Source organism: Diabrotica virgifera, chromosome 3 (genome assembly GCF_917563875.1).
Source record: "Diabrotica virgifera virgifera chromosome 3, PGI_DIABVI_V3a".
NCBI lineage: Eukaryota > Metazoa > Arthropoda > Insecta > Coleoptera > Chrysomelidae > Diabrotica > Diabrotica virgifera.
In genome coordinates, this window is record NC_065445.1 from 23,413,805 (window position 1) to 23,430,405 (window position 16,601).

The window sequence follows — 16,601 nt, forward strand, 5'->3', positions numbered from 1 at the left end:
TATAATTTTTTGAAGCACATTGCTAAAACGTTGTGTATTAAAAAGCATTTAATGTTAGGGGTTGTAAATGCATTAAAAATGTTGTGAATTTTGAAAATGTGGTTTGGCGCTGTGTTAATAAGATTCTTTCGTTAAGATGCTTAGTTTTTATCTATCTCTGGTTATGCTTTGTCTTTTTTTCTGTGAAAATATTAACTAATATTATAAATGTGAGTGTAAGGTGTTTGTCGGCTTGTTTTTTTTCGCATTCCCTGCTTAACTTTTTAACCGATCATATTGATTATTTTTGCAATTTTGACAGGGACACAAATAAGCACAGATGATACATTTTATTAAAAAAAGTTGTATTTTCAAGGGATACTTTTCGGCAGAAGACGCCATCACAATCGAATCGAGGATAAAAGCTAGTATTTTATATGTAAATGAGAATGCAATCCACTCTTAACTGATCAACATTTAATATGTCATCACAGGTGTTCCGTGTGCAATGCTGCCAGGTCACCCATGTACAGCTTGGAACAACAAGAGCCATTTGCTGATCGGTTTAGGTCACCGAAACCCAACCAATTATGATTGGATCAACAGAAACAACTACTCCGTGGGCTAATACCCCTACCGGCATTGAATTATACTATTGATCCAATGGTCGCAGAACAACACAACCCATCAAGTGTGAAACGCCAAACAGCTGTTTCGGTCCGCCAGACCTTATCAGTGACGCTTGGCTTCTCCATTGGAAAGTTGTCCGTTCTGCTTAAGGGGACAAGGTCCTCTGAATCTCAAATGTAAATGAGAATGCAATCCACTCTTAACTGATCAACATTTAATATGTCATCACAGGTGTTCCGTGTGCAATGCTGCCAGGTCACCCATGTACAGCTTGGAACAACAAGAGCCATTTGCTGATCGGTTTAGGCCGCCGAAACCCAATTAATTATGTTTAGATCAACAGAAACAACTACTCCGAGGGCTAATACCCCTACCGGCATTGAATTATACTATTGATCCAATGGTCGCAGCACAACACAACCCATCAAGTGTGAAACGCCAAACAGTTGTTGCGGTCCGCCAGACCTCATCAGTGACGCTTGGCTTCTCCATTGGAAAGTTGTCCGTTCTGCTTAAGGGGACAAGGTCCTCTGCATCTCAAATGTAAATGAGAATGCAATCCATTCTTAACTGATCAACATTTAATATGTCATCACCGGTGTTCCGTGTGCAATGCTGCCAGGTCACCCATGTACAACTTGGAACAACAAGAGCCCTTTGCTGATCGGTTTAGGTCACCGAAACCCAACCAATTATGTTTGGATCAACAAAAACCACTACTCCGAGGGGTAATACACCTACTGGCATTGAATTATACTATTGATCCAATGGTCGCAGATCAACACAACCCATCAAGTGTGAAACGCCAAACAGCAGTTTCGGTCCGCCAGACCTCATCAGTGACGCTTGGCTTCTCCATTGGAAAGTTGTCCGTTCTGCTTAAGGGGACAAGGTCCTCTGAATCTCAAATGTAAATGAGAATGCAATCCACTCTTAACTGATCACATAGGTGACCTAGCAGCATTGCACACGGAACACCTGTGATGACATATTAAATGTTGATCAGTTAAGAGTGGATTGCATTCTCATTTACATTTGAGATTCAGAGGACCTTGTCCCCTTAAGCAGAACGGACAACTTTCCAATGGAGAAGCCAAGCGTCACAGATAAGGTCTGGCGGACCGAAACAGCTGTTTGGCGTTTCACACTTGATGGGTTGTGTTGTTCTGCGACCATTGGATCAATAGTATAATTCAATGCCGGTAGGGGTACTAGCCCTCGGAGTAGTTGTTTCTGTTGATCCAAACATAATTGGTTGGGTTTCAGTGACCTAAACCGATCAGCAAATGGCTCTTGTTGTTCCAAGCTGTACATGGGTGACCTGGCAGCATTGCACACGGAACACCTGTGATGACATATTAAATGTTGATCAGTTAAGAGTGGATTGCATTCTCATTTACATTTGAGATTCAGAGGACCTTGTACCCTTAAGCAGAACGAACAACTTTCCAATGGAGAAGCCAAGCGTCACTGATGAGGTCTGGCGGACCGAAACAGCTGTTTGGCGTTTCACACTTGATGGGTTGTGTTGTTCTGCGACTATAGGATCAATAGTATAATTCAATGCCGGTAGGGGTATTAGCCCTCGGAGTAGTTGTTTCTGTTGATCCAAACATAACTAGTATTTTATATTATAGCAAAGTAATACATTTTCGGGTAGATCAGATATGTAGGATTTAGTGCTCGCTCTTCTACCTATATTTTATTAAAGTGTCTTATGAAATTTCAATTTCTGGATCATTTTTTGTCTTTAACTGGGATATTATTACTCTCCTGCCTTCTACTATTCTTTGCTTTTCTCACCACTCCTGCTGATATCTCTATATTTGTGTTTCGTTTATTTATTCGTTCATAGTTTGTTATTAATTTTGCCTCACACATATTTGCGTCTTAATAATTTTAACAATATAGAAATCTTATTACCTGAATAAAGGAATCATGTTTTGTTCAAATAAATTTAATAAATTAAAACCATTTCTACATACCATTTTGAAGATAATCATAACAACTTAAAAACACTACAACAAATGAAATGGAATAAGCAGTTGTTCCACATCTCTAACGTAAGGATATGAAGAAAAATTGATTCTTAATATCGTGTGTATTTTTCACCAGCGCGAATTAGTGCTTGAAATCTACGTGGCATGCTGCGTATAAGCCTGTCGATATCTTGTTGAGGTACCTATATTTTCCCATTCTTCGATTAGAGTTTCTTTTAGTTGTTGAAGGATTTGAGGTGGAGAGGAGACTAAGTTTTCACTCTAATGGCATATAACATATCCCACCAGAATGAAAACAATGGGAACCTTCTCTGGTTACACCTCCGAGGCTTCTACAATTTGCAAGCCATACGGATGCTGAGACTAAGGAAGATGAGGGAATTCTACAATTTACAATTCACGTCACATCTGCTCAGCGCGGTAAAGTTCCAACGAGACTGGTTCCCTTCATACTCCACACAGAGTAAATGTAAATCTAATTGTAAATGAGAAATTGAAAATGGTTATTCGATTTGAGGTGGATGTGGGCGCCTCGGGACACATCTATCTAACATATCCCAAAGATGTTCAATTAGTATAAGCGAATAAATGCAATACACTCTTAACTGCTCAACACATCAAGGTGTTATAGCAGGTGTTCCGCGTGCAATGCTGCCATGTTCACTATTGGAGTCACTGGAGTAGTTGTTGCTATTGATCCAAAAAGTTAAGCTTTGCTTGGGTTTTCGGTAACCTTAACCGACAGCAAATGACTCTTGTTTTCCACGCTGTACATGTGAACATGGCAGCATTGCACGCGGAACACCTGCTATAACACCTTGATATGTTGAGCAGTTAAGAGTGTATTGCAATTTTTCGCTTATATTTTATAGTCAGAGGACACAGTCCCCAAAGCAGAACGGACAACTTTCCAATGGTGAACCCAAACGTCACTAATGATAGTCTGGGTGGACCGAAACAGCTGTCTAGTGTTTCACACTTGGTGAGTTGTGTTGTTCTGCAACCATTTGGATCAATAGTGTAATTCAACACCGGGAGAGGCATTAGCCATCGGAGTAGTTGTTGCTATTGATCCAAAAAGTTAAGCTATGTTCAATTAGATTTAGATCGAGACTCAGGGGTGGCCAATCCATGGTTTGAATCCCGTGCTGCTGAAGGAAGTTCTTGGGTTTGATTTCCTTTTACGACCCTGTCCAATGCGTCTTTTATATCGACCGGTTTCTACATATCGATTCCAAGCATGATGGATGACGGAAGAACTGACGATAAAATTCCTTGCCACCTGTCGAATACTGGTACCATTTTCATTAGTAACAACAAGAACGATTTCTTGCTTATTTGTATATCATTCTGTCATCTCTCATTTTGAAAAACTAGTGTGAAACTTAACAATTTATGATGAAATGTAAAATTTCTAGAATAAAACAACTGAAAACTTTTGTTTTCTGTACTTCCACAAAATTTATTTAGTAATTGTCACTACAGCTGTTTCGGCAACTTGCCTTTCTTAAGTGATGGTTAACCTACTGTGCGTTCAGGTTATATAGTTTCACTGAACAGGTTGAGGAGGGGGAGTTGTTAGTCTCAAGTTCGTCATTCAGAATTGGTGTCTTTTAATTTTCATAGATTCTAATAAAGATAGCTTAAGGCTTTTATTTTGGACGTGAAGAATTTGAAATTGGTCGTTAAAAGAATGATTATGATCTAGAAGGTGAAGTGCATATGTGGATTCTGTTTTCCTATTATTGAAAGCCCTTTTATGTTCTGTTATACGTTTGTTGAAGGCTCTACCGGTTTGACCGATGTAAGCTTTTGGACAGTCTCCACAGGTGAGTTTATAAACCCCAGTGTGTAAGTGCATGTTTTTCGTTTGGCTCTTGTTGTTCTTAATATATTTAAATGCTGGTGTTATTCTTTTCTTTTGATCTGTCTGGCTATTTTAGTTAATATATTACCTGTATATGACGTGATCGAGCAATATATTGTATTGGGCTTTTTCTCTTGTGGTGGGAAGATTGATTTAAGGGCTTTCTTGAGTAGTTTTTGCTGTAACATTTTGTTTATTATGTGTTCGTTGTATCCAATATTTATTGCTATAAGTTTAATGATATTCAATTCTACTTCGAAGTTATTATTTGACATTGGGATTTCTGTCAATCTGTGGAACATACTATAGTAGGCTGCTAATTTATGTTGTGCAGGATGGGATGAAGTACTGTGTATGGTTGTGTCAGTATGTATAGGTTTATGAAATACAGAGAACTCGTGTTTGTTTTCAATTCTTATAATTTTTAAGTCTAGAAAATTTATTGACTGGTTTTGTTTTATTTCTCTTGTAAATTTAATATTACTATGGATTGAATTAACGTATGATAAGATTTGGCCAAATTCATGAAACATAAAATAATGCAATGTCAAAACCTGTAGCATGTTATTAATTATTCATACTTTATAGTACATTCTTAACTTTTGTTAAAGGTATTTCATACCGAAATTAAGAAGTATTCATGGTTTAGCCTATTTCTCCTTCGTGGCTATGAGTAATTGCATTAAATCAGAGTTGTGCAGCTGATTTGTAAAATGGGATTATTTCGTAAACTGTTAAGTTTTGAAGTTATTAACAATTATACCTTTTTTTGTTAAAATCATGTAACTCTAATATTTTTTTACCCAAATAGTGCTAACTTAAAGAGCAAAAAAGTTAAACGCAAATGTATGCCGCCTATGTGGCGTATGTGGCGTCCTCAATCAGCTACATCAGTCATCAAAGTATGCATCAAATTATAATTCCTCGTACTCAAAAGCCTACAGTCATAAATTTTAATTCGTAAAAATGTCTACAAACATGAAAGTTGTAGCGAAAAATAAAATTTTAAATTTCAACTTTAACACCCTGTATCTTTCTTAATACATATTTACATTTTAAGCAAACTGGCTTAAATGGGAATATTTTGAAGTTTAGAGTCTACTGTTTCTTTTTGTACAATTACTTACGGATCACCCTGTATAAAAATATGAACAAAAATGGAGCAAAAATGATATTTATTTAATACTTAGGTATAATTTATTTCATGAGAAGATAAAAATCGTGATCACCAATTTCGACATGATGTTTTTTAGTTAATAAAAATAGAATTGGATGCAGATTAAGGATTTATTAGATTCTGTAATGAAATATATTTAAAACAGTAAATATTCCAGATGAAAAATAAAGTGATAACGACAGCTTACAAGGTACCTACCTGTAAAAATATAATCCCTTTCTGAATAACATAATACGTCATTTTATAAAAAGGTAACTATGGATATTGTGATTTGTCACGTTTATTTCTTTTGAAAATACACAACAATATTACTGTTTAATCTCCTTGTCTCCCAATAACTTACCTATTTCATTGTTAAGTTATATTATCTTCCTAATTCATTGTTTAGTTTTCGGAAAATATGTAAATGTGCAGAACAGCCAACTCTTTATCTCACTTTTCTTAACATTGCTTTTAGGAAAGATTATTTAAATAAGATTTCAAAAGGTTTTACGACATGAACGTGTATTATTATATTATATTGTATTTTGGTAATCCTAAGATAGGCCCTTAATTTTTGTAAAATCGTAAATCCTCTTTTAGTGGATTTTTCATAACATCATGAAACATCTTTGTCCGATAATTTAGTATAAATACGGTAACTTACTCTTAAAATTTTAAATCAGTTTTAAGTGTAGTACTGAAATATTTCGAGGCCTGTTAATATTTGTGGAAGTGATCTACGTACGATGAATATGAACAAAATTAAACATAAATATAAGTTTCGTTCACGTACAGTGAAATTAGTGAATGAAGCCTTAAGTACAGGTAAGTTACATGTTAGTTATAATAGATCTTAGTCCATATCTTATTGCAAAGCTATCTATTTGGGTATTTTCCATTTTTACTTTTTACTGTGTACCTTTTACTGTCATCCTTATTAACATTACAAATTTCCAATTCATAAAAAATGTGGTCAATGTCTTACACATTTATTCATCTCCTCGTCTTATCATATTTATGTTCTCCTAAATTAAATAAAAATTACAAAAAGTTGTTTGCTTGCTTCTGGAACGTCTGTCATTATTATGTATTACATCTATCACTAATCTTTCTCTTATAAAACCCGTTTGGTAATCCCCTAAAAAATTCTCGGTGTAGTGCCATAGTAATTATTACATTTCGTGCTATATTCTTTTTATAGTATAGGATAAATCACTGACTCTTATAACGGTAAATAAATATTCTTTAAAATTTCACTAAAGTTACTTAATAGAAGTTAAAAACTTAAAAGAAGTTAAAAAAACTATTAAACGGTTTCTACGGGTTTTAATGCTACTGCATCAATTTCAAGGAATAAATCACAAAACAACTTAATTCCAAGGAAAATATTTAAAATTAAGTTAATAGGTTGGTTAAAAAGGTAGTGTATTTAAAAAATCTTAAAAGGAATAACTAAAACGAAAAATACCGTAGTAACTAAACAGACATTTTGATAAAATAACTCCAATAAATTAAACAAAACTCTCAATAAATTTTCTAGATCTAAAACTTTCTCGTGAAAATAATGCACTGCTGGTCAAAAAAATCCGGACACCTGAAAAAATGTGGTTTTATTCCCAAAAAACATTATCTAATTGTTACATCAATCTTTGGAAGATTAACAATTAATGTTTTCCAGCTTTGAATACTATTCATCCTTTTCTTCCCCTTGTTTTATTTTCTATTTCTAGGGTTGCTAAAATATTTTATTTTTCTGTAGTTGTAAATTAAATATAAAAACTTGACTGTTCCTTAATTATCGTCGCATTCCAAGTCCTAATCTTTTAATATGGCATTTCTTGTTTTTTGTTTGCATCTATCCTAATTAACTTACACAAATTATCGCGTGTTTTCTATTCGACTGTTCTTTCACCATTATTCTCCGTTTTTTTTTTGTATTTCAGTCCTTGTAAATGTTCCTTTCTTTTCCAATTCCCATTCTTCCAAATCCACTGTACACTGTTTATAATTTATTTTATATTTTTACATGAATTCCTAACATTATTTATGTATAATATCTTTCCTCAGTTGTCTGTTTTTCTCATTAATTTTTTTACTTTTTTTACAAGTTAAAGCCAGACTTTTTAACGCATAATTTTGTTTCCTTTTCTATGTTTACCACCTCGTTTATATGTATAATGTTATAAAATTGTTCTCTCTTCTTTAATTTTTCACTACTCATTCGTATCAATGTTTGATATTCCAATCAGTATCAATCAGTCCACATATTTAAAGTTTTGTTTGGTTTTTTAAAATTTGTTTTCATCGGCAAATTTGGTTTTTATAGCTTTTTAATTTCTTCTCTATATTCTCTATTTTTGTTTTATTATTTCTCTTAGTTGTTTAGATACCGATTTTCTTAATAATATCTCACTGGAGAACTTGTTGATTTTTGCTATTCTTAAAACCTGAGTTACTATTTTTGTTTTTTAATAGTCACTTATTTTTGTCACTATGTGCAACCATCTTAAACTGGTTTCAGAATAAACCCTTATTAGCCGTCGTTTTCGATATATCTTTCACACAATTTTATTTGCAGCGTTGATTATAATTTTATTTTATACTTAATTTTGCGTTATATTATTATGATTAGGCCATCTGCGTAAGTTATACAATGGCAATATACTTTGAACCTTGTCAGTTTTATTTCGATTTTTCTATACCTACTAATGTTCTCTTTTAGAGTGCCATTCTAAGCCTCTCGATCAATCAAGATCATCAAACGGTAGCGAATATACTCCTACCTGTTTCAGTGGTAATACATATTTATTTTTGATTTCAAACACTTTAACTATAACTGTAATATATTTTAGATGATTTGGATGACTCATATGAAATGCACTCTATTTCTATTGAAACAACAGATGACAGTGTGGCAAATAGTAAGTTTCTTTGAATACAAATTTTGGTCAAATTAATAAGCATATTACGTACTCACGCTTGACAAAAAATAGTTATCTTATCTCCATCTTCCTTATTTTACATGTGTCTATGAACTAATCGGTGGCTTAATTTTTAATAATTATTTTAGAACAACAAACAGATTGTGACTTGATGTATGAAAATGATGCTATTTTAGATGACTCTACCCCTAATCCAATATATCAAGAACTTATAGCATCATCTTCTCTCGGTAATTGAAAAGACCAGCTTTCAGTATTTTATAATAATACTTATTATTATCATTACAGATAATATAGAAAAATCAGCGGATGAAACTAATTCCTCACTTATTGACAGTGTATGTTTGAAGAAAAGAAGGATACGAAGAAAACACAATTGTATTTACTGCGACATCCCTGTTTTAAATTTTGCTAGACACCTTGAAAGAATTCATAGTGATGAACTTGAGGTTCAAAAATACTTATCTCTTGACAAAAAGGATCCGAAACGAAAATATTTCATTGATAAAATACGAAAGGAGGGAGACTTCTGCATTGGCAAATCCGTACCTGTGTTTCGTAGAAATGTTTTAAGTAATAGTGATGAATCTTCGACTAATTCAAACATGCTTCCATGTATACACTGTAAAGGTATTTGTCAAATTTTTAGATAAATTGTTATTTTAAATGTTTATTTTTAGGATATTATGCCAAAAAATCGCTTCGGCGCCACATTAGACGGTGCTATTTTAATGAAAAAAAGGCAACAGGAAAAGTACGACATCAGTCCGAAGCCCAAAACCTAATGGCTACTAATTTTGGATCAACCGATCCACTAAGGACTTCGGGTGTTTTAAATTCACTAGCTGCGGATGACATCTCTTTAGTAGCAAAGAAAGACAAACTTATATGCGATGTAGGAAGGAAATATGTAAAAAGTCATAAAGACAGACATCTGATTCAAGTAGCCAAACGACAAATGCGGCGTTTAGCACGTCTTCTAATACAATCCAGGAAAATTGAAAACAATAGCAATTTAACGTTATTTTTCCTCCTACATCCCTCAAAGTTTAAAACAATTGTGTCCGCAACTCGGTCAATTGCGAATTATAATACCGAGAGCAAATGTTTCCAGTCACCATCACTTGCTCTTCAGATGGGTACATTAATTAAAAAAGCAATCAGTTCTGCTTATTCTATGGAGGTTCAAAGGGATGTCGATTCTGCTAATATTAAGAGCTTAGACGTCATGAAAAAACTTATCGATGATCAATGGGCGTTAGAAATATCGACTGAAGCTGGACAGAATATTCAAATCAATCGATTTAATAAACCGACCCTGATTCCCATGGCTGAGGATATTGCTGTAAGTAGACTATAACAACTGTCATTCTTTCAAAGCCTACCTGTTGTTTTGCTATATCATTATGAATGTTTTACTGAAAAATTCTTTGGTCAGAATACTGTCATTAGCACACTAATTTAAAAATTGATAAATTCATTGTATATTCAAATTATGAATTGGTTGCACTTGTGAGTCCATTTCAAAAGGTACGTAAAATGAAAGAAATGTTTAGACTTACTCACAATCGTTTATTTAACTATGGACGACCGGTTTCGACCAATACACTTTACTGGTCATCATCAGGTCTCCGGTACAGTTAATTAAAATGCTAAAAAATCAACAACAAATCAGGACAACAAAAGCTTTATGAGGTCTAATAAGTAAGATGCCAATCTAACCTAAATATGGTTTGAGGGTTATCTAATATACTTATATGCCGGTACAAGCTATGGAAACTATCGTGTAGTAAAAATTTCATTTGTGTTACTTGGTTCAAACTATTGGGTGATAACTGTATTATAGAACGATCAACTTTAGGGTAAGATCTCGAGGAGTAGATATTTGGGATAGTACATTTCCCAAATATCTACTCCTCATGATCCTACCCTTAAGTTGATCGTTCTATAATACAGTTATATACTCTCCAATATCGGAGACCTGATGATGACCAGTAAATTTTAGTGGTCGAAACCGGTCGTCCATAGTTAAATAAACGATTGTGAGTATGTCTAAATATTTCTTTCGTTTTACATATCTTTTTTTAGTGTATTTGTGACATTTTAGTTCATAGAGATTTCGAAATTAAAATGGTCACAACTCGTTAAATGCTCTGTATAGTAATATAGAACCCTATATTTTAAGAACAGGGATTATAAGAGAAATGTACATATGAGAATATATACAGGGTATCCCATTTAAAAAAATGTATTTTTGCTTTACCACGCAGTTATGAACCACCCTGTAGAATTGGGCATATTTTCAAAGCAAGGAGCATATCATTGCCTACAATTTTTCTTAAAAACTTTTTTTGGATATCTTGTACTCTAACGGAGTTATCGACCAATCTCACACTAAAAACTCACCCTGTAGATAATGCACCTAGAATACTAATAACAGTTTATGTACGAATATAAATTACTAATACTAATATCCATTTCATATTTTTTTCAGAAAATGAAGACTTATCTGGATGAGCTTATAACATCTTCAATAACTCACCTGGATGAAAATGTGAATAACACACAAGCGTACAAATGTCTGCTCGAAGGTACATATTGCAGCTTACTACTTTTTAATAAGAGACGAGTAGGGGAGCTGCAGAGATTACCTTTAGATATTTATTTAAAACATCATGATTCTCAATCTTCTAAAGAGTTTGAGAAAGTCCTAACAGAAACCGAGAAAATTTTAGTTCACTCTTTAAAACGCATAGTAATAAGAGGTAAGAGAGGTAGAGGCGTACCTGTTCTGTTTGACAAATTGACCAAAAGTGGAGTTGACACTTTAATTAAATATAGGAATAATTTTTTTACCTCTTACAACGAATACCTATTTGGCATACCGAATACTATTAACTGCATCAGTGGATATCATGTTCTCAGAAAGCATGCTTCTAAGGTGTTGAATGATGCAAACAAAATCACTACCCTCACGTCAACTCGCCTCAGAAAACACTTAGCAACAATAATACAAATTTTAAAAATGGAAAAGGGTGAACTAGAACAACTAGCAAAATTTATGGGGCATACCTCAAAAACTCATGATGAGTGGTATCGTCTCCCGTCAGACATTTACCAAACCGCAAAAGTTTCCAAAATATTATTGCTCGCTCAAAACACTAATATTGACCAATATAAAAATCGAAATTTAAATGAGATTGAAGTCGATAACGAGATATTGGAAGACGCAGAAGAAGCTGATAGTGACGAAGAAAATACTAATCAACCTATTCTTCAACAAAATGAAGTAAACATCCCGTCACAAAATAGAATAAAGGAGAAAGGTAAACGTATTTTAGTTCCATGGACAAAAGAGGAAAAAGAACTTACGCAAAAATTCTTTGCACGTCATATTAAGAAGAAAATTCCGCCAAAAAAAATGGAAGTTTTAAATTTGGTAGAAAAGTATCCAAATGTTTTTAAAAACAGGAAATGGGACACAATAAAAGTATTTGTACAAAATAAATATAAATCACAATAATTCATTCAAGTGATTACGATTTTCAATAAAATATTCTATTACAATCCTATAGTTTTAATGTATCCTTCATTACTTTCTTATTGAATTAAACCTAATTTTATTAATGTTTTAAAACGTCGTCATATTAATATTTTCTCTTGGATTTTGTAAATCCAATGAAATGTTGTAGATAGAATTTGAGGTTGGACAAACATTCATTTTTTCTTAGCTGTTCTAGTTTTAAAATAAAGTTTCTAACTAGTCTATGTTTCTAATGGTAATAGGGTAAAAGCACCAGTTATTGGCCTCTTAAGGAGAGCACGTCGACATATCTATGAAATGTTTTGTCACTGTGGCCTATTATAACTATTTTTAACATCATGGAATTTTATTATTATTTCTACATATTGCAAAATTTTATTATGTTAATCTTTCATGTCTGAAAATATTTTATATGTGCTCTTTTGTAAACGTGCAAATGAACCAGTTATTGGCCACCCTGATCTAGTTATTGACACCGTATGTGTTAGTGATTGGCCATCATTCTTTAAAGTGATATGTTACCAAATAATTCTTAAGTTAAAATAAGTAGATAGGTAGGTGTTTGGGTAAGCAAGGATTTTGTGATGAGTGTGGACACAAAAAAAAACGATATGTCAAAGTAAACTTTTATTTTTTATTCTGACAAGATTCGCAAACATATACTTGATCTGTGTCGCCATAGAATCTTGTTATGCAAGTTACAAGATATTATGTTCTAAGACACATTTGGCATCTAATGCCTTCCATACACTCTGTAATATTTAGTACACATAGATAACTCACACCTTCAGACTTTTTGATTTTTAAAATGTGATGGAATGTGTGATAACAAGTTTGTATTTTTAAAACGCGGAAGAACGTTTGATACCAAGTTTCGATTTTCGAAGTGTGAAGGAATATTTGATAATAAATTATCAGACAAAATTGTAATTTTTGTTGAGGACTGATTTGTATTATCATCAAATAATTTCCGTTTGGGTACAATTTTTTTCTCAGGGCTTGGAGATTTTGTGTGGGCGAGAAATATTTTCGGAGATAATCTCAAATTCGCTTCTGGTGTAGGTGAATGCTTAAAAATGTCAATAATATCTTGGTTATTTACAGAGCTTGATGATTTTGTGTGAGAATGAAATTCTGGTGTAGGAACTTTGACAAATTCAGGTAGTGGTGGCTCAAAAACCGCAGTATTGTTATTTCTACTTTCCTGGTTTAGAGGAGAAAACACTTTCAATGCTTTTTTCGTATTTTCTGGATATTTTTCAATAGGAAAGTGAACTTTTACACCCTTTTTTTTTATTTTGTTGAGGTCATTTCTATGGGTTGTCTACTTTTCTCTTCAGACTTATTAAAAGTTTTAGCAAATTTTTTGGGTTTTTTATTATTCGAGCTTTTTATTTTCTTTTGATTTTCTTTAATACTTTGTTTTTCCTTTCTTTCATGTTTCCTCTGCTCCTTTTTACGCTCCTCTTCTATTTTTTTCCATTTTTTCTTTTTCTATTTTTCTTCTATCTGATGAAGTTAGAATAAATGGAAGCTTTTGAGTTTGCTATTTTCCTTTTCGTGCTGGAGCATCTGGCCATATTAAGTAAGTCGCAATATATTTATTTGTAGCATTTACAGATATATTTTCAGAAATGTTTAGGGATTTCTCGGGTTTTTTGGTTTTGTGATCTTCTTTAACCGTTTTCGTCACATGTGATTCAGCTTGATTTGTATATTCTTCTATTCCTTGCATGTTGAAAATTTCATTCTCGGGTACTATCAAGGTTCTCCATTTCACGAATGTTTACAATTTCAGTATCATCTATTATTACAGGTATATCATTTATATCGAAAATTACTTCACTTGTGTCTAAAAATCTTACTTCTTCGTCTAAAATTTTTCTTGTTCGTCCTTTGTAGATATTTCTACCGAAGATTTTTCTGTAAATGCTGAAAAGATTTGTTTTAATATTTGGTAATCATCAGATTGAGTTTTACCATTATTTCGACCTAGCTGTTTAATTTTTTCATTGCCAACTATTTCACAAAATTGTTTATAAGAAATTGTTGTATTTGGATCAATAAGTGTTGGTAAATCATTGTGGTCATCCAGATTATCTTCAGTTTCAAATTCTTTCCCAAGACATTTTGAATAGTCAAGAGCAGAAGAATTCCAAGGAAATATACCGCATATCCTAAACCCACTTCTGATAACATCTGGATTTAACCTATCTATAGCAGATTTTAAAACAGAGGCAAACTGTACTTTCGTTAACACTTTTTGGGGGTTGTCTCTCCTAAACTGAAGCACAGCTTTGTTCCAAAAAGTTTTTAGAGGCTTAAATGCAGCCACATCCGCTGGTGGCATTAATCTCGTGGCATTAGGATATAAAGCTACTAAAATAATTTTCAAATCTGTACAAAGTTGACTTGTCTGTACAGTTAAATGGGTTTTATGCCCATCAACAAAAAACATCACCGGACGTGTAATATTATTTCGATCTAAATAAGGGTTAAATATATTTCCAATATATGCATAAAAGTTTTTGTTGTCCATCCAACCATTTTCTGTTAAACCAATACCCCACGAATTCGGCACAGCACTTAATATATCATTTGGCAATCTTTTATGGGGATAAATTATCATAGGAGGTAAAATATTGCCTATTGCAGAAAATGTGAACATAACTGTTAAGTTAACCTTTGGGTTATGTTCAATTTCATAGACGTTTCTGGAACCCTTCATAGCCAAAACCTTTTTATTGTTGGGACATAAATAAAAACATGTCTCGTCACCATTAAAGATTCTTGTTGGGTCTTGAAGAACGTCTGAAATTCCTTTTTTATCTAGATAAGATTTATATGTTGTCAAACCATTTGGTAATATCTCTTTGGTTAATGTTTGAACTTGCTGATGTCACTCCCTCTGAAATCCTTAGCGAAATGTTGTGATTGCGCTTTAGAAATGCTGATAGCCATGTTCTACCTGGTCTATTTTCAACAAATGGATTAACTCTAGGGTAACTCTCTAAAAATGATTTAACGGAGTCCTCCATGTCGTCAACACGAACAGGAAATCCTCTATTTTGACAGTGAAAAATCCAGCGTTTCAGTTGTTCCTCTTCATCCTTCGAAAGAAATGGATCTGGTCCATTCGTTATCTTGTTATGAAATTTTTCACTTTTCCGGTAACTTATGGTGGCTCTGGGAATATTAAAAATTCTTGAGGCTTCTCGCTCACTCATACCATTTTTAATTAACTCTAACGCTTTTTTAACATCGTCTTCGGAATACTTTTTTTTTATAATTATTTTCAGTTTTAGATCGTTTTGGCATATTTTCTAAAACAATTTATAATAATTAGTTATTGGCCACACATAAAACACTAGTTATTAACATATGTCAATCACTAGATTCTTACAAAATCTGATGTTTCAGTTATTGGCCATCTAGGCCAATAACTGATACATTGATATTTTCATGCATTAGTAGTTGGCCACCTTAAAATTTACGTTATTTGAATAAATAACGTTATATTCGTTATGAATTTTGGAGCAGGACATACACTATATTCTCACAAAAACATAAAACATAAAGTAGAAAGTGAATTGCAGTATATAGTACTTACCGACCAACACAAGTTTCTCTAGGTAAATAACAAAATTTCGGTTGTAAACTAGCGGCACAGAACAGTGTCTCGTTCAACATCGAATACTGACTAAAATGTAATGGTTACCTTGAAACTAGATATGTCACACTCTAGGAGACATGTTGCCAAACTTAAAAAAAGTGGTTAGAATTAACAAAATACCAACATTTTCCTAATTATAATTAAAATATATTAGTAGGCCAATAACTAGCACATGGCCAACAACTGGTGCCTTTACCCTAGTGGGTTTTGTACAATTGCTAACGTATAGACTTTACCTATTTTACGTTTTTATCGAGGCTATTTTTTTTTAAATAAACCCGGTGTGGTCAATGTTGATTATTTCCATACGACATGTGAGTCCTAAAGTAACGGATAAATTCAATATTTTTGTAACTAAAAATATTTTGACGAAATCCTCGTACAGGTCGATTTTTGTTTTTTGTTGTGCATTTTTTCAATATAATCTTTTTATACAGGGCGTGTCGTGTAAGAGTGGCCAATACCAACTTTCTTATTTTAAATACAACACCCTGTATATTATTATATCTTTTGATTTCTAAGAATATTCTAGATAAAATTTATATTCAATCTTCTATTCCTATCTTTAACTGTTTTTGAGTAATCGAGGTTGGAAAAGTGACAATTGCTCACAAAATCTAAACAGTTCAATCTAGAGTAAAATGGTTTTTATATTAAGACAAAAGCTTTTTGTATTTACAAAAAGCTTTTGTCTTTATATTGATTCAGGGTATACAACCAACTATTGGATTTGGTCCATTTTAATTAGTTTTTATATTACTATCTTAGTTTTTAATATGCTATCTAGTGGTATTAAATAAAAATAAA

The 16,601-nt window shown here is 32.9% G+C and overlaps 3 protein-coding genes across 3 annotated transcripts in view; 2 read left to right on the forward strand and 1 right to left on the reverse strand.

Annotated features, from left to right (window-relative positions):
- LOC114349521 (ATP-binding cassette sub-family D member) overlaps positions 1 to 16,601 on the forward strand; it is a 276,122-nt gene that overhangs the window by 47,736 nt on the left and 211,785 nt on the right. The gene's annotated exons all lie outside the window — the stretch shown is intronic.
- Positions 2,637 to 12,144, forward strand: LOC126881801 (uncharacterized). Its single transcript, XM_050646368.1, has 8 exons — positions 2,637 to 2,845; positions 3,127 to 6,460; positions 8,358 to 8,429; positions 8,488 to 8,556; positions 8,706 to 8,807; positions 8,866 to 9,207; positions 9,258 to 9,922; positions 11,072 to 12,144. The coding sequence occupies exons 2-8, from the start codon at positions 6,382 to 6,384 to the stop codon at positions 12,098 to 12,100; spliced, it is 2,358 nt and encodes a 785-aa protein (XP_050502325.1). The 5' UTR covers positions 2,637 to 2,845; positions 3,127 to 6,381; the 3' UTR covers positions 12,101 to 12,144.
- On the reverse strand, positions 12,692 to 15,821 carry LOC126881802 (uncharacterized). The gene is made up of 2 exons (XM_050646379.1): positions 15,732 to 15,821; positions 12,692 to 15,444 (listed from the first exon to the last, which is right to left on the reverse strand). Exon 2 carries the CDS (start codon positions 14,847 to 14,849, stop codon positions 13,995 to 13,997), a length of 855 nt encoding a protein of 284 aa, XP_050502336.1. The 5' UTR covers positions 14,850 to 15,444; positions 15,732 to 15,821; the 3' UTR covers positions 12,692 to 13,994.